The sequence below is a fragment of the Patagioenas fasciata genome, chromosome 2, assembly GCF_037038585.1.
Source record: "Patagioenas fasciata isolate bPatFas1 chromosome 2, bPatFas1.hap1, whole genome shotgun sequence".
In the NCBI taxonomy this organism is placed as follows: domain Eukaryota; kingdom Metazoa; phylum Chordata; class Aves; order Columbiformes; family Columbidae; genus Patagioenas; species Patagioenas fasciata.
The window spans coordinates 81456756-81481574 of record NC_092521.1 but is presented as its reverse complement, the minus strand read 5'-3'; the positions used below and the strand labels follow the sequence as shown (position 1 = coordinate 81481574).

General features: G+C 35.7%; 1 protein-coding gene across 5 annotated transcripts in view; it reads left to right on the top strand.

The window, feature by feature from the left end:
- Nucleotides 1-24819, top strand: part of CDH18 (cadherin 18) — a 560106-nt gene that overhangs the window by 477726 nt on the left and 57561 nt on the right. For all 5 annotated transcript variants that reach the window (XM_071804488.1, XM_071804489.1, XM_065830393.2 and 2 more), the window contains 3 exons: nt 3578-3745; nt 17387-17574; nt 22809-23062. In XM_071804488.1, the coding sequence (XP_071660589.1) occupies nt 3578-3745; nt 17387-17574; nt 22809-23062 (610 nt within the window). The remainder of the gene's footprint in view (nt 1-3577; nt 3746-17386; nt 17575-22808; nt 23063-24819) is intronic.

Genomic DNA, 24819 nt, shown 5'->3' with positions numbered 1-24819 from the left:
GGTCCCTTCCAACTTGAAATATTCTATGATTATACAGTAACTCTAGTCTCAGTAATTTGGAGATGTCATTGGAGGACAATGTCCTAGGTATGTTAATCAATCATAAAAGAATCAGCAGTGTGATGTGATCTGAAAAAAAAAGGTCGTAGTTAGAAAAGGTTGTGATAAAAGCTCATCTGGAATGTAGGTAGTCCTCTGGTCATCCTTGATCAAGGAAGATAAATTCAAATTGGAAAATGTGTTTTTCAACACTCTAGAAATTGACAGAGAAAAAAAAAAAAGTGTTACTTAGAGGAGACTAAATTTAGACAAGAAATTAGAAGAAAAAGTTTGTTCTAGGAGAGCTGCCATGTGGGAAAACACATCTCACATTATTTTAAGATGGAAATAGATATGACTAAACTCAATGGGCCAGAGGTCCAGAACTGTATGTCCTTCTCAGTTCCATTCCAATAGATCTAAACCTCCAAATGTACATGATTTTTGACATATCCATCAAACTTCTATAAAATTTCTTCATTTAATACCAGAAACAGGATGGGGTGTCCCTGTAATGGTGTCTACATCTTGCATCTTTCATCTTGCTTTCCTTTCTTACTAAAGATAAATAAATCCAGGAAACATAGCTGAAAAGTACTCAGTCAACAGAGTCACAGTGCTGCCTAACAGACATGAAGCAAAATTAAGTCTGTGTTTAAATTTAAAAAACATGTGACAGTTTAGTTTTATTTTTTCAGTTTCTTTACTCACCGTTTTAGACAGGGAGATGTCTTCCTTAATATGAACTTCCCGTCTTCTTGTGGGATGCATAGGAACCACTGCCAATATACTCAGGGACAATTCCTACTTTAAAAGGAACTGCTGGAACACTTCGTATTGTCTTACTGGAAAAGACAATCAAGAAAATTCTCCTTATACCTTGGGCTCATTGGAAAAATTTGAAAGTATGTATGATTTTAGTGCTATACTGGCAGAATAATTGGTAGAGCTGCTAGTAACAAAAATCAAACATTAGGGTCTGTGCAGTAGTTTTATGCCTCATACTGATTTTATAGTTTTATGATGTGTGTATGTATATGCAACCAATAAAAGAGAGAGAACTAAACTTTCCCATCTTTCAGCACCAGTTTTCTTATTCAAAACTTTGGAATAAATTTTTGTAACTAAAAACTTGTCCATTTTCAATTACTCAGTTTTCAGAAAAGAGGAATCTGATGCAAGTGGGAGAGATCAAGTGATAAGTCATCCGCAAATCGTTATTAACTGTCTACATGTATTGATTCACTACCACATTCCTTGAAGCAAAAAGGAAGAGGAAAGCAATTGTAATTCAGAGGAAATTGTTTAAATTAGTTTAAAAATGTAAGTAACTAGTGTAATTATGAGGATTGTACAGAAGACAGATGTTCCACTATGTAAAATTTGGCCTGTTTCAGACTGAAATGGAAAGGTTTTAAAAAAAAAAAAAAATCAAAGACTCCCTCCATGCATATACATAAACATTAAATGTTCCAATAAAATTGGTTTCAATGTAAGAAAATTAAGCAATTTATTTGAAAAATGTAAAAGCAGGACATTTTTAATTCTAGTACTTTTCTCCTATTTTTCACCAAAATGAAATTTCAGAACCATTGTACCAGATTTTGTGAACCAAATTGATTTTGATGAAGCTTCATATTTAGGTTACATCAATTCCTTTTATCCAAAAGTCTCCATGCCTTCTATTTTTAGTATGTAAAAGTTGTGGTTCATTTCAGTATATCATGGTGCAAATAGCGAGAAAAGACCCGTTTCTAACCGTGTCATTCAAAATACAAAACACTGATGAACTAAAACAGACTGGTGTACTATTTTTAGCCAGCTTGTCCAGAAGGAACTTCTGATTAAAAGGAACTTACAGTGCAAAACTATGTTAAAATAATTCTGAATCTTCATGGATACTTTAAAATATTTTTTCTTTGTGGATAGTTCTACTCTTTATGTATGATTTATTTTCAGAATAGAATGGAAACACTGGTATAAGTTCCATGAAAATGTCCATTTTGTATGTAATAATGGCTAAATTGCTCTACTGAAGAAATGCAAAGAAAGTAATTTTAAAATACAAGAAAAGTAGTATTCTGGAAATAATTTTTAGTGTCATCTGAGACTGTGGGAATCAAAACCCTTGAGAATCATGCTGTACAAGAGATTTTCTAGATGAATAAGGTTCTTCTTCATAACTTTCTTTGTGTTAATGGCTATTACATGTTTAAAATTTACCCAGAAGCAACACCTGCTATAGTTTGTTTTCTGACTAGTTATAAGAGCCACTCAGTTTCAGAGTCCAAAACCAAGTTATGCTAAAAATTTAGGGTTTTGAAAAATTAATGTTAACAAATTAGCATTTCACACATTTCTTTATTTCTATGTGTCTCACTCCAGTGTATCAATGTCTTTTATGTACTGGTGAGCCCAGAACTAGACCCAGCACTCCATATGTGGCCTCAACAGTGATGAGCAGTGGAGAAGGATCCTCTCCCTTGGCCTGCTGGCAATGCTTTTCATAATGCAGCCAGCCTGGGATGCTGTTGGCCTTGTTTGCTGCAGGGCCACATTGCTGGTTCATGTCTAACTTGAGGAGCCCCTAGATCCTTTTCTGAAAAGCTACTTCTCAGCTAGGCTGTCCACAGCATGTATTGGTTCCTCGACTTGACATTTCCCTTCATTGAACTCCATGAGATTTCTGTCAGTCTGTGATGAAAGAAATTAGCAGGGCCTAATTTACAGGCATCCACATAAGTGAAAAACATACCAAAACTGATACTGAGCCCACAGGGTTTGCTGTTCTTCATTTGTTGTAACCTTTAGTTCTGCATGTAGAATTGGCTAAATTTTAAAAACTTTACTCATGGTAGTGGATAAAAATAAATAGAATTTTAGCGTCACTCAATTTTAGTTTTGTCTCTGTATTGTAGTAAAAAAAAAAAAGTAGCTTATCACTCACTTTACAGGAAAGTATTAGGTAAGTGACATTTATGAACATAAATCTATGTGATTGACATGCATCAAATAAGAAAGTACAGGTTTTTGAAATTTGTCAAATAAGAAAGTTTAGCTTTTGAGTAGTTATAAAAGGTATGTCATATCCGAATTCAGAAATTAACTTTTCTTAAAAATGAATTTTTTTTCTTCTTCTGTGGGGTAAGAGTTCTCATTCATTAGTATTTCTGTTAAGTAGCTATTTGAATAGTTATGACATATGAGAAACAGCAGAGTTTTGTCAATGTGCCTTTCTGCTAGGAATGGTATATAATAGTCCTATTTATTTATTAATATAATTGTTGTTTTAGTATATATTATTTTATTTTTTCATATCCTCAATTAAGTTGGTTGTCTAGCAGTAACCGGCATTGAGATATACATATATATGTAAACTGCAAAGAACTAAAGCCAGCTTAATGTGATCGTAGAAAACTGTGCATTTCCAGAAAATCTACCATGTCTCACCTTTCCTGAAAAGAAATGTTATGCCTAGCTTTTCCTTTTTCTAAAACAAGCTAATTCTGATCTTCCGTTTGTTTTCTTTCCATCACAGGAGTCATCAGGACTGCCTTGCACAACATGGACAGGGAAGCCAGAGAACATTATTCCGTTGTCATTCAAGCCAAAGATATGGCTGGGCAGGTTGGAGGGCTGTCAGGGTCAACAACTGTAAATATCACACTCACTGATGTCAACGACAATCCACCCAGATTTCCTCAGAGTATGTACAATTTCAGCATATAATTGATTTTCAGGGAAGTAAGAAGCTGATTGGATTCATGAAATCCAATTAGTATTCAAATTCATGGGGAGAAGGCAGCTCGGGAAGTGTTTGGATTCACCAATATTTTTCAGTTTTCCAGTGTTTTCAGATGAAGCACAGAGATAGCATAGCTAGAATATTGAAACCAGTGAAGAATACTTTCAATTAAACACTCAGTTAGAGTCAGATGGTTAACAAAGGAATATTCTTGTCATATGTGGGTTTTTCTCCAGTCCTTTTTGAATGTATATTTCATTAAGTGTGTGATTTTGATCTTACAAGTGAATTATATTGTTCCCATGGTAGACAATAAATGGTAACACTTAAAATATTGAATCCAGCATGCCTTTGGCTGCTTCCATACATACCTATCATTTTTTTAAATTCTTTTGCTTCCTCTATATGCATGCAAACTTTTAAGATCACTTTTTATATTATAGATGATCAAAAGCTAAGCTGTGTCTCTCTGTTGTTGAGTTATGGTAGAGTCTGCCTTCATCCTAGTTAAATCAATTGTCAATGTTGATGTCAAACTGAATGTTCTCACATGCATATATGAAAAGTATATGCTAGAGTACTCTTAGAATATCTTAATATGATCACTAATAGGAACTCATTGTGCACACATTGATCTGACACAGCAGCTGGAGTCTTGCAGAAATTCTGAATTCAGTCGACAGTTTATTTAGAAGTCTTCTGGAATGTAATTGCATAGCTAAAGTTGCTTTCCTTTGCTGATTGGCTCAAGACCAATAAGAATATTGTAATATGGACTCTGACATTGTGTGAGCCCTTGTAGAACATAATGGCCTAGTAGCTATAGGTGCATTCACTGGGAAATGCATTAAGCTGTTTGAATGAGAAGACTTACAAACAATGATAGAGATCACAAAGCTCTGAGGGAAAATGAAATTCCCTGACAATACACATTGTGTAAAATCTGATCAAGAAGTAAGAAGGCTCATTAAAAGCGTTGTAGAAATGAATATTTTTTCTGTGCCTCACAAACACATAAACACATAAAGGCTTTGAAACACAGCCTTAAATAAAGTATATTCGTGTTTGTGTTCCATGGAATTGTCATTGCATCCATCACTTTATTTAATACTTCCAAACTATTGGAAAGGCAAAAGATAAGACATATCTTTGAACGAATATAACATCTAAAATAGTTGAAGTATAAAAACTGTCCTCAGTTTCCTGCAAACTCAAATTGATCTCTACTCATCAGGTTTCAAGATCTGACTTCTTTTATTTTTAATGGAAGGTTTTGGATATTAAATCAACCACCAGGCAGAACTGTACATTAGCAAATCTGTATCAATATTTTTTTCAGAAATATAAAATGGGTTCTAACAATTACAAAAAATAACATTGAAAATTATGAAACATTTAAAATTTAATGAAACTGTATTATTTAACAAAACAAAGTAAAAAGAAAATGTATTTTAACAGTTATAATTTTTAACAGAAATATTTTAAGCCTACAGCAAGTCTTGTAGAATACACCATTTGCTTTATATTTCGTTACACAGGATGCCTACACCACAGTTATGATTGCAACATTGCTATTTAGTTTTTTTTGAGAAACATAACTTAAATCCTTTGCAAAAGTATGGTAGCTATATCTTAGTACAGAACCAAAGTATAGACGATCTAAAATCTGGCCATCTTAGCATCATGAACTATGACTACAATACACAAGGATTGCACTAATAGAAATAACTTGATTGTTTATTTTCCTTCTTCTTTCTTTGTATGTAATGATTTTCAGTTAAATTTCTCTTCAATTTCCTTATTACATGGAATGTTAAATGAGTCTTACTGAGGCTTGTCACATTCAGAATTGAATTCAAGGCAAGCACTAACCAAAACTGCATGTATAAAGTATATAACCTTTGGAACAGGCTGAGCCTCACTTAAACTGCAGACTCTCTTTTGGTTAGTTTCCTTTCTTCCATTACCATACTTGTGAGTTTTGAATCTGACCCTAACTGTATGAGTACTTTACTTGAGAACATGCTGGAAAGCACATCTGACTGATTCTCTAATTATTTATTTTATCTCGAAATATGCTTTACTGTACATATTTAAAACATCATATCTTTCTAGCTTTGGTAGTTCAGTGTTCATTAAAGATGCATATGGAGTAAGGTATGCAGGATTTGTCCACCTTAAAGAAACACTTTAAAAATCTATTTAAATCTTAGAAAAAGAGGTTGTAAATATGTCTGCTTAAATGAATTTACTGTTCTATTTTTTTCTGTACTCACTATAAATATAGCTGACTTTCTTTCAAATAAATTATTAAGAGAGAACTACAGTTTTCCAAAGTACCAAAAAGTCTAAGAGGAAGAATATGAAACATTACTGCATAATTTTATCAGTCTGACAGTTGCAGTTCTGAAATACATGATAAGAAGAGTTGAAAAAAATCTGCTTGCAAAATACACTAGTATGTCTCAGGAGTAGGCACAGGGTTTTGAATTTGTCAGGAGAATAACCTGAAACCTCAAGTACATTTTGCTTATCAATTACTTCAGTGCATCTCATAGAATACTGATTTATTTTTCTTCATTACCACAGATTTTCTTTCTTTAGGTAGTCCAGATACAAATGAACTAGATATTTAATGTAAGCTGACAGACAGCGCTTTGCATGTGAAGATTTTTTCTCTTCAGTAATCATCATCTCTTGGTTCTTGTTAGTTTTACCCCTGATCAACTTGGTTGATGGCTTATGGCCCTAATTTCATAGCCATAAATTTATTTCAATAATCTGATAGAAAATGTTCCATCTAGTGATGACACTGTTATCAACCCTGAGTGACATGAGCATTTTCTGTATACTTTTTGTTCATTAATTCCCTGTGGTCTTGGTTAGGGTGAATAAGATTCTGCATGTTTTTCTTTCTTTAGGATGAATAGATTTTGATTGTATCAAGATCATCACACTAGGCAGATGTTTCCACTGAGACGTTCTGTACATCATGTGCTAACGATTACACTCTAGACAGTGTGCAGGAGACGTTTAGTTATTGTGTTTAGAGTCTAATTTTATGAAGGAATTATTTCCCTGATACCCCATTTGTAGATTTTGTTTTTGATACATCTAGCTCAGTTCTTTAGGATAAAGCCAAATTTAAATACAAGTCATGGCTTAAAACATTTTTATGAAGCTTGATTTTTGAGGATCATTTGTTTCAGGGCAGTATTAGATATAATGTGAAATTATGTATATGCATAATTATTTTGCCCTCACTTTTTACAATATCATTGTATGAAAAGTACACAGTTTAAACAGGAATGTTGTATGAGGACACACCATTTAGTTCTTAAAAAGTAAGCTCACATCCCAGAAGTAGGCATTAAATCTGTTTTGTACTAGTAAGGTGTCTACTATCCAGCCTTATAATGGTAGAATCATAGAATAGTTTAGGTTGGAAGGAACACTCAAAGGACATCTAGTCCAACGCCTCTACAATGAGCAGGGACCTTTTCAACAGGGTCAGGTTGCTCAGAGCCCCGTCCAGCCTGGCCATGAATGTTTCCAGGGATGGAGCAACCTCTCTGGGCAACCTGTGCCAGTGTTTCCACCACCCTCACTGTAAAAAAATGTCTTCCTTATGTTTAGCCTGAATCTTCCCTCTTCCAGTTTAAAACTGTTAGCCCTTGTCCTATTGCAACAGGCCCTGCTGAAAGGTCTGTCCTCATCTTTCTTACAGGCCTTCTTTAAGTACTGAAAGGCCACAGTAAGGTCTCCCCAGGGCCTTCTCCAGGCTGAACAACCCCAACTCTCTCAGCTTGTCCTCATAGGAGAGGTGTTTCATTCCTTCGATGATCTTGATGGCCTCCTCTGAACCCTTTCCAACAGGTCCGTGTATTTCCTGTACTGAGGGCTCCAGAGCTGGATACAGGGCTCCAGGTGGGGTATTACCAGAACAGAGTGGTGGGGCAAAATCATCTCCCTCAATCTGCTGGCCATGCTGGCTGTTAATGTAACTAATCAGCTAATTAAACACAAAGGTACCTACTGTTAATTTTCTTCTAAAATTTATACTCCAATATGGTCCTTTCCGGATACACAGTTCCACATAGCACATCGAGTTCCTATGATCTCTGTGTGTAACCATCATCATCCTCCCACTCCTCACTGCCACGCACTGTAGGGCTGTCCCATCCTCCTGTGGTGACTGGACCAGAGCCATCTGCTTCCTGATTGACAACTTGGCTGCTGCCAAACAAGATGAATAAAGCAGAATTTTCTCAAATTTTCTTTTAACAGATCTTTCTCCTCTATTCAATCAGCAATTGTTAAGAGGTTTGTAGAATCATAACATCTTTGAGGCCTCTACCCTTTTATTAGGTTTGCCTGAAAATGGACAGAGTCTAAAAGTTACTGGATGCTATTGAATTAAAATGATTACAGAAGTTGTCTGTCCTCAGAAAACTCAGATTTAAAACAAAACAAGAAAAGGACTTGATAACAGTTTAGCTTAAGATTGTTGACATCTGATCAAATGCACCTTTATAAATCAGATTTTGTTCGTACCTAGTAATGTAGTTTTCTGATCATTTTGTCATTTATGTCATGATGATGAGTCCAGTAATCATCCAGTGTTCAGGGAGTGTTAGGAATCATCTCCTTCTAGAAATTATTCTGCATTTAAATGTTTCTTATTAAATGAATAACTTTTCTTTTTGTTAAAATTAGAGGAATGCCTTTTTCATATTTCACGCTACAACACTTACCACCTTTGTTACTATCCCAATAGCTGGTAGCTTTAATATAGTGAATGTAAAATATATTGCAATTGAATAGTCCCACGTATTGTTTGTTGCTGGAGACATGCTTAAGTCTTTTAGTAAGATCTTAAATTGATCTAGAGGGACATGTAGAAAGTTGATTTAAGGCCTGATTTGTGCAGAAGTCTAATATTTTGTTCTTCAGAAGATATATTCCTGCATATAACTTTGTTTCTTTCCTTCAGAAGTGAAGTTACCATCCTGGAAATGTTACTTTATTCTCATTTCTGTGTTCCACAGAGAATGTTTTTGTGCTATCATATTCATTTTTATTTATTTCTGCAAGTGATTCACAATTTAGGATATTGTTTTCTAGTATTACAGTTTACATGTTACCAACAATTTTTATTATATATGTATATGTTACAGAATGTCCAAAGAAATACAGATTATGATAAAATACTTGAATTTTTTTGTCCATCTGTAAGATTATGGGAGGATTATTCTTCCTAGTGGTTTGACAAAATCAGATCAAAACAGCTCTTTGTGTAAATAGTAGACAGGAAGAGCCTGGTGTGCATGATCAATCTACTGAAAGGCAATTATTAATATCTCATTAAAAGAAAAGATGAGTGACATATATGTACATACCAGGGGAAATGTCAGGAAATTAGATATATATGGGTGATAAGGAAATGCAGCAACCCAAATTAATTTATGTCCAAAACCAGTATTACTTAAAAACGAAATGTACCTTTTTTTTTAGTACTGTTGTGAAATTGAGACAACATAATGAGATTTAAAGACTGGAATCTCATGAGAAAATATAAAATCTGCTCAAAGAGAATTCCTTTTGCTGTGCTCTTAAAACACCTTTGGTTAATACAGAGTTTTCTGTAAAATTGAATTCCTACCCAACATGCTAATCTCAGCTAATTTGAGACAGAAAGATTAATCTAGAATATTTTAGTATATTATTAGTAAATCTCAAATAACAGGGGAATATCAGGTTTTAGTTATTTGTGTAAGAAAAGGCAGTAAGATCTTCTATTTTAAGAATGTTGTTATGACTGTGTTCAAGGTTGCTGTAAAAATCTGGCAAAGTGTTTCAAGGGGTCTAGACGTTTTAAAAGCTGTATTCTTTGTTAAAGAAAATGGCTGTTAAAATTTGTTACAGTACATATTGGCATAGTAGTCACATCACATGTTTCTGGTCCTAACGAGTATTTAACTTCTCTTATATTCTTTAAGGCAAAGAATTTTTTTCAAGTAATTGTGTTTACAAAATGTGTGCTCAGTTTCCAAAGTGAATGATCAGTAAGTGACATTTACTTTTTGGGTGTGTTTGGTGTTCAGTATACTGATTTTCTGCCTTTCCAGAGAATCATCACAAGTAAATCTCCAAGCCCCCTGACCTTAATTGTTCTTTATTTAGAAATGGCTCAATTATCACATCAGAAAGTGATTGTCCACTTACTTGCTGCATGTATATGCAACCCATGATTCAGCCCATTAATTAAGACATTAAATGTATTAGCCAATGGTTTTGATTCCTGAACAGCTAGTGTTAATTGCCTGCCAGTTGAATTTTGTGCTTATAATCTTCAGACCTTGAACCTGGCTTACTGTCAATTTATTCTCCATATCTTATCAATTAGACTGAGTATTCAGCTAGTTATAGGTTCAAGCAAACTTTCTTCACATAGTACTTTGATATACATCTAGGTTATGGTGGTAATTTATTAACACATTAAGGCAATCAGTTGCTGTGTTTACCAGTTTACTAGTAGATAGACAAGGGCATCTTTGTACCAGCTATCATGTATGACTGAATGTGTCTATTAGTTCATCACCAAGCAGTATTTATCCTCATGCTACTAAAACTGTACTTTGCATATAAAAATAATAAGCAGGTCAGATATTTATTTCTTTATTAAGTAAGGTAAATCCTAATGTTCAAGAGAACATTAAAACCTAGAAAAGTAAGTAAAAACTTTCAATAAAATAGATTAATGAATAAAGTCAATAACATACTTGTTGAGTTGCATTAAATACTGACATACTTCTTTGTTGAGAGATTCAGAGAAATTGCTTTTTTGAGAGTAAAACACAGCATTATAGGTTGCCTGTAGGCTAATTTAAATGGAACATAAATTGTTCCTCAGATCAATGAATTGTTTCTTTACTATAATGACAACTAAGCTATATAGTTTATTCAAAGAAAACTGAAGGTTGCCTATATGTATTTGAACAATGTTTCAATTAGCATAGGTTAAAGTCCTGCAAAGTGGTATGACTATCCTATACAGTCCATTAACTGGAAAAAAGTATTAATTTACTTATCTCATGAATTAAATGAATTCATCTGATCAAATGTAAACATAAAAACTAAGAACCAAATCAGCTTCTACAGAATCTGGATCCATAAGCCATCCAGTGACTCCTCTGGAACAATTTAGAACATCTCCAAGACTGTTTGAAAATTTCTGCTTTATAGTAGCTCCTAGAAAGCTGCAATGCTGGGAACATAGGAACAATCTGTTCAACTTGGGTAGATTTGGTGAAACAGTTTTGATGCAGATCAGTACCTCGTCCTCAGGGCTTCTAACTTCCCAATCAATATTTAGAGGTTGAGACAGACTCATAACTTACAATAAAGAATCATAAATTCACAGTATATCCATCCAAAATTATTTTTAATGTCAAAATTTATTCAGTGCCCAAGGAAATGTTCAATTTAGCCTTTAGTTAGTTCCACTAATTCCAGTAATAAAGTTTACAACAATTTAGTGTTTTGTAGGAACATTTCCAGGTTCCACTACTAGTCAAAATAAATGTCTATAACATATTCTATCTAACCTTTATGTTGCTGGATTTTACCCTCTTATGTGTTTTTTGGGTTAAGATAGTATTGTTTGTAATTATCTATTTGGCTTATACCTGTATGAGACATTTTCAGGCTGTCTCTTTGAAGCAGTGGTGAAAGTGGAAAATATTTCTGACTGTATGATCTAGGAGTTTTTATCTTTTAACTGTTTTCATTCCATCTATTTTTTTGGAAACAGTTCTGCAAATACTGGCAGATAATTAATGACTGATTTCAAATTTTTATTTTGCTTGAAGTTTTAGTATTTTAGAATGTTTGAAGCTGGTATCAGTAAAGTGACTTTCTGAAACAGATGGCTAACACTTGGGGTGTGATTATAAAGCAGAGTGTAGTGTCATGTGGATATATTTGAACTAGCTTCACTATTTGGAAGTGTCTAATTAGTTCACCCTATCATATGGGTTGTAACACTTTCAATTCCTGAAGTGTTTTGATTATGTAACATCTTTTTTATGGCCTCTACATAACATATTTTTTATGACCTCAACCTTTTCCTTTTTGAAATGCATCAGTCAGAACAAAAAAGTCAAAAGACCACATTTCACATCGATTTTAACAAAAGTAAATTCGAAAATGAATCTCATCCCATTGCTACAATTTTATGTATGAATAAAGCAACCAGCAGTATGGAAGTGTCAGTTGACATCACCTCTGAGCATGAAGCATTAGCTATGTGTTTTAATTGTATCAACTACTAAACAATTTTCTTGTTACATAAGTGTTGGTATTTTCTTTTTTTACAAGGTAAAATATACTTTTTTTTTTTTTGCTGGACATTTCTTGTTTTCCTTGAGATTTCCCTAGTGCATGGTAACTTACTTTTTGTTTTCCTAGGAAAATTCTCTTTCTTTTTGAACTAACAAAGTTTAGTGCACTCATCCATCCTTCTCACATTACTGTTTGTTTATTAGTATCATGGGCTAGCATTACGAAAACACTACAAGTCTATAAATAGGTTTAAGAAGTATTGTGCAAGAAATTAGACAAATTTGTAATAAAATAATCTATTTTCTAACAGAGGTCTAAAGTTAGTTGTATTTTAGTGATAACATCCATTCCATCCACAATTGCAAATTCTACAGATTCAAATTTCTCCAATCCATCCAATAAATAGAGATTTTCTGCAATAATACATGTTTAAATTTATACGTACTCACTGAGGGTACCTCCACAGTCATGCTACCTGATTTAAACTCAACTAAATGTAATGACATGGTAGTTTTGATATGCAGCATCTTCTGATCCGCTCTTTTGCACATCAGTGCTGTACTATTGTATTCACTATTGTAAAATGATTACAGGGAATACAGAAGAAGCTCTGTAGAGCTTCAGAGAATGTATAATAACAGAAGTTGTCTTTTTGCTCTTTTTTCTGTGATGGTGGTTGGCCTGTGATGTAAACTATGCAGGTTGTTGGGGAGCTATTTGGATGGGGGAGGTCGTTTGAGGGTTTTTTTAGTATGTGCAAAGACTTTATTGAATGTATATTCTCCTTTTCAGTGATGGTAGATTTCAGCATCCCTACTGTGTTGCTATACTAGCATTATTGGAGAAAATTTATTGGAACTGTCTTTCTAGCGTAGTTTCAGATGGAAATTGAGGTTTACGTAATCGTATTTTGTCTGCCACTTTTTTCTCCTTGTTGCAGTTTCTTGTCCCTCAGGCAACTTTGTTTCTCTTAGGAGATTTAATCTAGAAGGACAGAGACAGTTAAGATCTTTTTTCCAGAAAAGTATTCAATTTTCTAACTATTAACTTAACAGGTTATAAAAACACTGAAAGCAGGTCATAGTTGTTATGAATGCTTTTTATATGCACAATTGTGTAATACTTTTATGTACCCACTGTTTTCATTTTCCTTTACCACGGATACCAACTAAAATTTTTGTGTTAAGTGTTTTACACTGCAAAACAACCACTATGAAATAGCAATGGTAAAACATTAAGGTCTATTATATTTTTCTGTAGAAAAAATAGAGTTGATTGGATGTTGCAAAATGTTGAGGCAATTTTGCCAAACTGATTGGATGTCAAAAAAAAAAAAAAAAATTTGAAATAAATATAACCTACAAAGATTCTCCAGTTCAAAAGTACTCATTCGACTGCTCATGTGATGGCAAGTTGATGAAGACAAATATATTTCGGCTATGGAGAATAAACTTTTAAAAATTCTGGTGTGAAGTAAACTTCAGAGTTAATTTCTGTGTTATGTGATGAATAGCAAAAATAACTGTGAAAAACCTGCATTAGGTAATTTGGATTTTGAATAGAGAATGAAGACATCCCAAGTAAAATGAGAGTTTTAAACTAGGCTCGAAGGGGGATGGGGTTGTGGCTGGGCTTGCATCAGTGGGGCAACACTCTAGAGCTGAAGAAGACCAGGAGGCCTCCCATCCCATAAGGGTGAAATCAGTGTGCTCAGCTCGCTCTCTGAAATGCCTGCACACCAATGTGCACGCAGCATGGGGAGTAAGCAGGAGGAGTTAGAAACCTGTGTTTGGGCAGGAGATTATGATCTGTTGTCAATTACAGAGACATGGTGGGACAGCTCACATGACTGGTATGTGGTCATGGATGGCTACGTCCTTTTCAGGAAAGACAGGTCAGCCAGGCATGGTGGTGGAGTTGCTCTTTACGTGAGAGAGCAACTACAATGTATTGAGCATTGTCCAGCCACGAACGAGGAGCGAGTTGAGAGTGTATGGGTGAAAATTAAGGGGCAGGCTGGCAGGGGTGATACTGTTGTGGGTGTCTATTACAGGCCACCAGATCAGGGTGAGGAAGTTGATGAGGCCTTCTACAGACAGCTGAGAGCAGCCTCACAATCACAGGCCCTGGTTGTGGTGGGGGATTTTAACTTCCCTGATCTTCGATGGAAGGACTACTCAGTCAGTCAACCACAGTCCAGGAGGTTCCCCCAGTGCCTTCATGATAACTTTCTGATGCAAATGGTGAAGGAGCTGACTAGGAGAGGTGTACTGTTGGATGTCATCCTCACTAACAAGGAGTATCTGGTTGAAGCAGGGAAGGTTGAGGGCTGCCTTGGTTGCAGTGACCATGAAATGGAGTTCAGGATCTTGTGTGGCAGGAAAAGAATAGCAAGCAGAATTACAACCCTGGACTTCAGCAGGGCAAACTTTGACCTTTTCAAACAATCACTAGGATAAATCCCATGGGCAAGTCTGTTTGAAGGTAAAGTGGCCCAAGATAGTTGATTAGTGTTCAGGGACTGCTTCTATCCAAGCTCAAGATCAGAGCATCCCAACACATAGGAAGTCAAGGAAGGGAGCCAGGAGACCTGTGTGGTTAAACAGAGAACTGCTGGGTAAGCTCAAGTGGAAGAGGAGAGTTTACAGATCATGGAAGGAGGGACTGGCCACTTGAGAAGAATATGAGACTGTTGTCAGAGGTTGTAGAGAGACAACTAGGAAAGCTAAGGCCTCCTTAGAATTAAACCTGGCGAGAGGGATCAAGGACAACAAAAAGAGCTTTTTCAAATACATGGCAGATAAAACTAACACCAGAGGCAATGTAGGCTCACTGATGAACGAGGTGGGTGCCTTCGTGACAGATGATACAGAGAAGGCAGAGTTACTAAATGCCTTCTTTGTCTACTCTGCCGGAGGCTGTCCTGGGGAGCCCCGTACCCCTGAGGCCCCAGAGGAAGTCAGGACAATGGAGGAGTCTGCCTTAGTTGATGAGGACTGGGTTAGGGAGCAGCTAGGCAATCTGGACATCCATAAATCCATGGATCCACATGGGATGCACTCGCGGGTGCTGAGGGAGCTGGCTGAGGTCATTGCTAGACCACTCTCCATGATCTTTGCCAAGTCTTGGGAAATGGGAGAGGTACCTGAGTACTGGAGTGTGTGCACATACGCAGGCACATCGCAAGAAGAGCCAGAGGCCACGGATGCATTTGCAAAGAGCAAGTTTTATTTTAGTTACCTCTCTACTGGGGGATCTCCGAAGCCACACCTAAGCTCCCAGGCAGAGGTGACACAAACGGGGACGCAGGCGCTGGTCAGTTCAGCCCTGCTGGAAGATCACTGGGCCTGCTGAGCTCGCCTGTATTTCAAGGCTTCAGGCAGGCGCAGCCTCCTGCTCTTTCTCACAACAAAGCAGGAATCTCAGACATAGTGATAAGGTGCCCAGAGTTTCTCCCAGGCCTGTGTTATCTAACACAGAGCTTCTACTCATCAAGCACACAAGGTCAGTAAGACAATTAGTGTGATGTGTGTGCTTTTTCTACAGACAGGTGCAAGTCACTTGAGCGTATTTACATTTAACTAACCTCCTCGCCAAATCTTCCGCTATATCCCCATACATGGAGGAAAGCAAATGTTGCTGTGGTCTTCAAGCAAATGTCACTCCAGTCTTCAATAGGGCAAGAAGGAGGACCCGAGTAACTATAGACTGGTCAGCCTCACCTCCATCCTTGGGAAAGTGATGGAACCACTTATCCTTGGTGCCGTCTCAAGGCATATCAAGGATAAGAGGGTCATTATGGGCAGTCAACATGGCTTCTCAAAGGAGAAGTCATGCTTGACCAACCTCATTGACTTCTATGAGGACATAACGAGGTGGATAGATGACGGCAGAGCAGTGAATGTGGTCTACCTTGACTTCAGTAAAGCATTCAACACAGTCTCCCACAGCATCCTTACAGCTAAACTGAGGGAGTGTGGTCTGGACGATTGGGTAGTAAGATGGACTGTGAACTGGCTGAAGGAAAGAAACCAGAGAGTCATGATCAATGGGGTGGAGTCTAGTTGGAGACCTGTATCTAGTTGAGTCCCTCAAGGCTTGGTACTGCGACCCATATTATTCAATATATTCATCAGTGACTTGGACGAGAGAACAGGATGCACTGTCCATAAGTTTGTTGATGACACCAAGCTGGGAGGAGTGACTGACATGCCAGAGGGCTGTGCTGTCATCCAGAGAGACCTGGACAGGCTGGAGAGTTGAGCGGGGAAAAAATTAATTAAATATAACAAGGGAAATTGTAGAGTATTGCATCTGGGTAGGAACAACCCCAGGTTCCAGTATAAGTTGGACAATGACCTGTTAGAGAGCAGCGTAGGGAAAGGGACCTGGGGGTCCTGGTGGACAGCAGGATGACCATGAGCCAGCACTGTGCTCTTGTGACCAAGAAGGCTAATGGCATCCTGGGGTGTATTAGAAGGGGGGTGGTTAGTAGGTCGAAAGATGTTCTCTTTTCCCTCTACTCTGCACTGGTGAGACCACACTTGGAATATTGTGTCCAGTTCTGGGCCCCTCAGTTCAAGAAGGACAGGGAACTGCTGAAGACAGTCTAACGCAGGGTAACAAAGATGATTAAGGGAGTGGAGCATCTCCCTTATGAAGAAAGGCTGAGGGAGCTGGGTTTCTTTAGTTTGGAGAAGAGGAGACTGAGGGGTGACCTTATTAATGTTTACAAACATATAAAGGGTGAGTGTCAGGAGGATGGAGCCAGGCTCTTCTCGGTGACAGCCAGTGATGAGACAACAGGTAATGAGTTCAAACTGAAACACAAGAAGTTCCACTTAAATTTGAGATGAAACTTCTTATCAGTGAGGATAACAGAACACTGGAACAGGCTGCGCAGAGGTGTTGTGGAGTCTCCTACTCTCGAGATATTAAAAACCCACCTGGACCCCTTCCTGTGTAGCCTCATTTAAGTGTTCCTGCTCTGGCAGGGGATTGGACTAGATGATCTTTTGAGGTCCCTTCCAATCTGTAACATTCTGTGATTTTGTGATTCTTTGAAAATACAGTTCCCTTTTGAATGCTTTCAAGAATCTAAACAAGTTCAATAGGTTTATTTTTCTGTTTTTCATATGAAATTCTCTTCTGTTTACTCAGAAGTGTATTAAGCACGTAATAGTTCTCTAATTTAGTGTGGCTAGAAAATGTCCAAGCTGTTGTGGTTTTGGTTTTGTTTTTGTTTTTTTTCCCCTTCAGAACATTATCAGCTATATGTTCCTGAATCAGCTCAAGTTGGCTCAGCAGTTGGCAAAATCAAAGCAAATGATGCAGACACTGGTTCAAATGCAGACATGAAGTACACAATTATAAATGGTGATGGCTCTGGGGTGTTCTCTATATCTACTGACAAAGACACAAGGGAAGGAATTCTTACCTTGAAGAAGGTAAGCAATGGACTTTGAAAGTTTCCTGTGTATGTAATTAAAATATAGTGACGAACGCTGAATAAAAAGATACCACGATGAAATATTTTACTGTTTAAACCAGGGGTGTCAAAGTCATTTTCACTGGGGGCCACATCAGAGAGAAGCAAAAGTCAAGAAAAAAATTATTTAAATCTTCTGTGCTTTTTGAATGGTCATATCTAATATTTATAATAAACTTACTGGATTTTTTATTAAGATAGTTTAATGTTTCTGAATGATGGCTTTGCATTTCTTTGGAAGAAATGAAATTTGGCAGAAAGTTGTACTATTGTTCCCAGACTTCATGAATTATGGCATTGAAATTTCATCCATGGAATGAATGTGTAACTCAGTTTTCATAGGCTGTTATTCTTTGACTTTTTTGCCAGCTGTCACCTAAAGGGTCAAGTATTGTGCACTGTGTACTGTAAATACTAACTTGCTTGTAAAGACTCAAATTGTAACTGGTCAAACTATCACAGAGCTATAATTTATATGAATTTCCTATATTTATATGATTTTCCTATATTTAAGCTATTAATTATATATCCAACTATTTATTATAAAATTTTCTTGTAATTCAATTTCTTTCTTAACTCAATTCTATGCACAAATCTAATTCCATAGATAATTTAATCTCCATAGTAAGTCCTCTGAACTGAGTTCATAGTGAATGTTTCCTGAAGTGTCTGCCAACTTCTGCTAATGTTCTATAGCTAGATTTAAATTTACACAGAATCACACAGAATGTCAGGGATTAGATGGGACCTTGAAAGAGAGATGGGTTACTATGTTTAAGCAATATTAAAAACAAGCAAACAAACAAACAAGCAAAACATCCTTTCCAACAAAGGGAAATAATTTATTGGTTTCAGTTTTCACTGAGACTCACAGACATCAAGTAGCAATTCTCATGTGCATTCTTGTTATTCAGGCTTGTAGGCATCAATTATATAAATTATACCCATGCAGCCCAAAAAGTAAAAGTGTATCTGTATTCATATTTTGAAATATATATTCTGGGTCTGATTAACAGTTGGAGGAACAAAAACCAGATAAAATGTGGGAAAAGAGAATAAATAAAAAATATAACAAAGAACTTTTTTTTACATCTGAGAAAAAAATTATTTATGTATATTTCATTTAACATCTTAAATTGGCTTTGTAAATGCAGGAAACATTTTTATAATTTGTAATAATTTAAAAAGAGTTTGCATCTCTCTCAGCATCTTAAAAAGCTTTAATTCAATGTCTTTTATAAGGATTGTGTAATACTCACCTCTTTCAGACACATAAAGGTAAATTCTGTCTTTTTTTATACCGCTGAAGTTATTTCTGTTTGATTGTTGGAATTAAATGAGTCCTATTGTGAATCTGATTAGATAGTTGAAATATTTCCTTTGTAATTTTTTTTTTTTCAGTTATCATTTTTACATTCAAACTCTTGCTGAATTAGAATACCTTAGGTCTTTTAACATGAATGGTATGATTAATAAATTATATTAAATATAGATTAGAAAAAACCCTCCTACTGGCAAGATAAGATTAAAGCTAAGATTACCTGAAATAATAGATGAGTCTATGAGCAAATTTTTTTGCACAGCATTAGACAGGCTGTAAATGGAGGCCCAATTTGTTCTTTGAATGTAAAATAAAAGTCAATTTTAACACATTTACAGTATCTAAGCAGAAACCTTGTAAAATAATTTCTGTAGATTGAAATTGCAACCAGATTTCATTTTTTAAAATATTTTATCAAAACTTAAAGGAAAAGTGATGCAAGTGACTTGTGAGTTGTTCAAAGACATAAAATATCACAGAAAATGCTTTGCTTGTAAATTTCCTTACTTCTCAGGAGAGAACAAGAAAAATAATGATTTTGTAAAAAATGTTACTAATTGTGATGCCTGGTAATACTAATCCTTACTACAGTGTATGTCTTTTCTGTCTTAGATAGCTTAATGTTAAAAATAGTGTTGTTTTTTCAACTCTGTGAATTACAGTGCAGCAAAGTCAAGTCTTCTTCTCTTGTGCCCCAGTGTCTAATTCTTTAATTCGTAGACCTTATGGGAAGAAGAAGAAGGAATGTGAAAGTCAAAAACTGTTTTCATGATGGTTGAAATGTCACCTTTTTCTGGTTATCTGAATGGATTATTTTTGTATTTCTGGACAAAAAAAAAAATGTTTGTATTGTCTGAGTTGTTAATAACTACACGAAAGAAAGAAAACAAGATTTTAGACTTTGTTCTATTCCTCATACGATTTCTGGAAGAAATGTATCTTCCTGTACAACCTAATCCAATCACTGTCAGTATAAACTTACTTTTCCAAAAGGGCATGATAGTTACAATTTGCAATCCTGTTGTAAACTTTTTTATTCTACAAATATATGTGCTGCAGAACAATGCAAATTACTATTTAATATTTCCCTACTCATAACAGAAATACAACATAAATGAATGAACAACATCTGAGTTAGAATTTACTAAACTTGTATTTCTTTATGAACTGATTTGATTTGAGTAGTATACTTAACTCTTTTTTATAGTAATAGATTTATCAGGCTATGTTAAATTTCCATACCTTTAAAACTTGTCTTTATACATTTAGGAAGAGAGACAGAGAAAGCAGAACAGAAAAAACCAACCAAACAAAAAAACCACAAACAAACAAACAAAACACCAAAAAAATCCCTCTCATACTGGTAGTGTTAAGAGAATGAATTAATTGCCCTTCAATACATAGAGGAAAAAAGGGGATAGATAACATATATAAATCCTAACCAACTATTTTTCTCATCCATCATCCATCAAATTTACTGTAGATTTTACCTACAAAATACATACTAGCATTGACAAACCACACATTGAGTTCCTCATATTTCTTGCCTTAAGTTCTATTTTTCCACTCTTCGGGGTGGTAGGAAACACCAGGTTAGCCTTGGTTGAACTTGTACTGATTTCTGTTCAGACAGGCTGTCAGGTCCACATAGAACAATACAGGTCATAGCGGAATTCCGCCATGCCACAGTATCATAATAATTTCTATTGTGAGAAAAAAAAAAAAAACAAAAAACAAAAACCACAGGTATGCAACTTCTTTTACTGTTATGTTGCGTCCTCACACTGTTAGAAACTTAATGGTAGTACATATATATATATGTATACATACAAACTATCTGCTTTTCTCGGTGTAGTAATATTAACCTATTTATCTTTATAAATTGGATGAAACCAAAACTTTGTAACCCAGTAAGTATTGAGGTGTTTGTTATCAAGAAAGACTGCTTTTGCTCAACACACAAACGTATTTTAAAAATTGCAATCTAAACCTCTTAAATCTGTTCTAGGACTGCATACTTGCTCTGGCATAGATTTGTGAAACAGATAAGTGCATGCTTTATGTCCTCTTTGGTTTACTTGTTTCCCAGAAACTTGCCTAGCTTTATGGAAGTGCAGAGAGATATTGATAAAAGTTAAAAAGAAAAAAAAAATACAGCAGAGATTCTCCTCAGTACTTTTGTATTTGAACAGCTCTGTTAGCTTTCTCTCCCATTGGCCTTGTTATCATCATTGCAGCCAGTCCATACAGTCAGTATAGTACAATTCTGAACTGAAGAAGTGGCTCAGACTCTACCTGGAAAGTGGGCACATGTTAAGATTGCAGAAGAGTTCAGACGAGATTGACAATTCTTCATTTGTACATATATTTTTCTCGGTAAAATAAAGGAAAAGGCAGTGACTCAGACCATAAACTGGAGTAAACAAGGGTTTTGCAGCACAACAAATAATACATTTTTTGCCTTTGATTATGAGTTCTGAGATCAGTTTCTTGAGATGTTTAAGTCATCTAAACTGAACTGGTATTTTTTAAAGTCATTTCAGTAACTAGAACTGACAGACAATATATAGAAAAGTAACTTCTCCCATGAAATTCTTGATGGGCTGTTTAAGAAATGTAGTCAGTACTCTAGTAAGGCTGAAGAAACCAACTCGAAATAGTCGTGGCCCTGTAAACAAGGCTTCCAGTAAAAAGATTACTTAATTCTGTATCCGCTAATGGAACTTCATTACTTTCATACTTTGAAATTAAATATCACTGTAGTCCCCTTTACTACATGACTATCTGATGCTAGAAGAGTTTAGCATTGAGTGTGTCATGTTTACCTTATATCTCGCGTAAGACACTGTAATAGCATGCTGTTGTAGAGTTAAAACAAACATCAATATATCAAGTCAGTAAAATTAGTTCACAAAACCTTCAAAACCAGCTGAACTACGGAGATGAATTTTTGACATGTAAATAGAAGCTAGAAATGGTACTTCTAAGAAAGAAATAATCCCTGCTGTGTGATATACGAGTCAGACAGCTACCTTCCTTCCCAGTAGAGAGGTCAGATTCCTAATAGGAATCTACTGATTTAAATAACAGGGCAATATTGAAGTGTCAGTGGTGCTTCTGGTGGATCGTACAGCTGTGGATGTGCCTTCCATTGGGCTTTATTGGAACATTAGGCCCTGTAGAAGGTATATTCCCTGTTGCAGACTTTCTTCCCATTTATGACTGCATAATGCATGTGCAGCACAGCAATTGATGGTGAGACAGGCTCAAGAGTTGTCTCTTTGGTGTTGAAGAATTGCAAAGGAAATGGTCAAGAATATAGGAATTAGAAAAGTACACAAGCACAAGTTTAGGCTATCCATACACAATAAAGTTCTTGTCTCTTATGATAACTGTTTTCTTGCAAGGAGTTACCTTTTTTTTTTTTTTTCAGTTGAGGATTTAAGAGATGCTGAAAAGAATTTTAGTGTTGCTATCACTTTCTATTAAACATGTTAACTAAAAATATGAAGTTAATTTATATTAGGATACATCAGTCTCTACCAATAAAAATCAAAAGCTGATAAAATTCAGAGACTTTATTACTGAAGAAGAATCTCATGTTTATTTGCAAATTTGCTCAGAGTTTTTCCAAAACTGCTACCTTGCCCACAATTCTGTCATAGAGAAAACCTGAATCCATTCTGCTTCATATATATCCTTCTACTTACAAGGCATGGCAGTAGCCCACAGAATCTCACAGAATATTGTCCCTTTCCAGTAACATAAAAAAATGTGGTTTTAGTTAAATGCGAAAGATGTAGTTAGCTTGCTAGCAGACTAAACTGAAGCGCAGAATGGTATTGATAATTTTTTTTTTTTTCTGCCAACAGCCACTCAACTATGAAAAAAAGAAATCATATACACTTAATATAGAAGGAGCAAATACTCACCTTGATTTTCGATTTTCTCACTTGGGACCATTCAAAGATGTAACAATGTTGAAGATCATTGTTGGCGACGTGGATGAACCTCCACTCTTCACTATGCCGTCCTATGTCATGGAAGTTTATGAAAATGCTGAGATCGGGTCTGCTGTTGGTACAGTAACGGCACAAGATCCTGATGCTGCCAACAGTTTAGTGAGGTATAGTAAGTCCAAATCACACTAGATTGAATTCCACTTGCTAAAGGGTTAAAGAGATCTGAGATGTATGAAGCTATGTCTTTTATTTTGTTACATGAGGGGAAGCATTTATCAGAATGGTGTCATAATCAGTCTGTATGGATTAGATTTAAAAAAATGTAATCTCCAGCCTTTTGTTGTTTTGCAGTGAAATTGCCATCTAGCCATTCATCTGAGTAAAGGTCTGTGTGCATTAGTTCCTGTAACAGCACCTCTCCAAACAGAACACATAACAAGGCCAGCATATGGTTACCACATCATATAAAATGGTGCACCTCACTGTCCTGCTGGCATTCAGTATCCTGCCACTAGTTATAAATCTGTTCAGGACCATGATGTTGTTTTTCTCCTGTCATGCTGCTGTTGTGCTGGCCATCTGTACACCTGCCACACTGTACTTGTCCCAGGTGCTTGTGAAAGACAGGAACAGGTTTAGGTACACATTTCCCTGCTAACATGCAGTATAATTTTTGAAAAATTGCATTTGAGGAGGAAGCCATTATTTTGGAATATGCTTCAGTTTCAGTGGGGTATCAAAAGAATAGAATGAGTGTAACAATGTACTCCACCGATGTTGCTAGGCATATGTTGTGTCACCTCCAATTGCCAGTTTTAGGGCAAAGAAGTCTTGAGAAGCAAGCACTTGCAACATCAGATATATCATTTGAAAACTAAATGAATATGTAACATACTAGGAAGGAAAGACAGTTTTTTTAAATTAAATTCATTCTTAAATCAAATGCTCTCATTAAAAAGGAAAAAAAAAAAAATAAAGGAAAGTTGCTGTGTTGCTGCTCTGGCCAGAAGCTAGAAATAACCCCACAGCAAACTTGAAAAAAAAAAAAAAAAAGCCAAAAATACGCATATGGATATTATTTCAACTTCTTCTAAATTTAAGAGCATTTGGATTTAACCTTTAACAATCTGGTAGTAGAGTTTGAATTAATTACTGCTTTAAAGTTTTCATTCACATGTTTTCAGCTTTAATAGGGTCCAATGACATTTTTACCGGCTTAATTTGTGGAATGAGTTACTGATGTACAGTGTGAGAAATTTGTGTAACAACATATGAATGTTTGTCTCAAAGGTGGTAGTTGATTTAAAATGTTGATTTTAAAGGAGAAAAAAATCTTCACAAATACATATTTGATGCTATTCCTTTTTATGACGTAATGTTATAGCCTTTGTGGAAATCATATGAGTACATACTTGCAAAACAGTTTTTCTTGAAGTAATTAGGCATTTTCAGTCTCTTGACTGAGTTGAAATCTGCTGAGTATGCGTAATTGTCTCAGTAAGATGAAACAATTTTTGCAGAACAATGAAAGCATCAGGTTTTTATGGTTATCTTGTGCTAATAGTCTAAGATTAAAAATGTTTCGTGTCAGATAATCGATAAGTACAATTTCTTAGTGGCAAGTTATTGTCTTTGAACAATTGCTACTATAGTATTTGTGTCTAAATTATAGTATAACTTCGAAAATTTCACTGAAAATAACTACCAAGTGCCTTTAGCTTTACTACGATAATTCTGAAACAATAACTAACAGATTCAGACAGATTAGCTGTCAGAGTAGTTTTGGGATACAAAGAGCAAATACAGATTCAACTGGTTCCTCCATACTTCAACTGTCCATGGCCTCTAAGAGTTTTGTCTAGAAAGGATTAAGACAACCATAGGGAAAGGGAAGCAGCAACAGTGTGTACAAAGGCTGGAA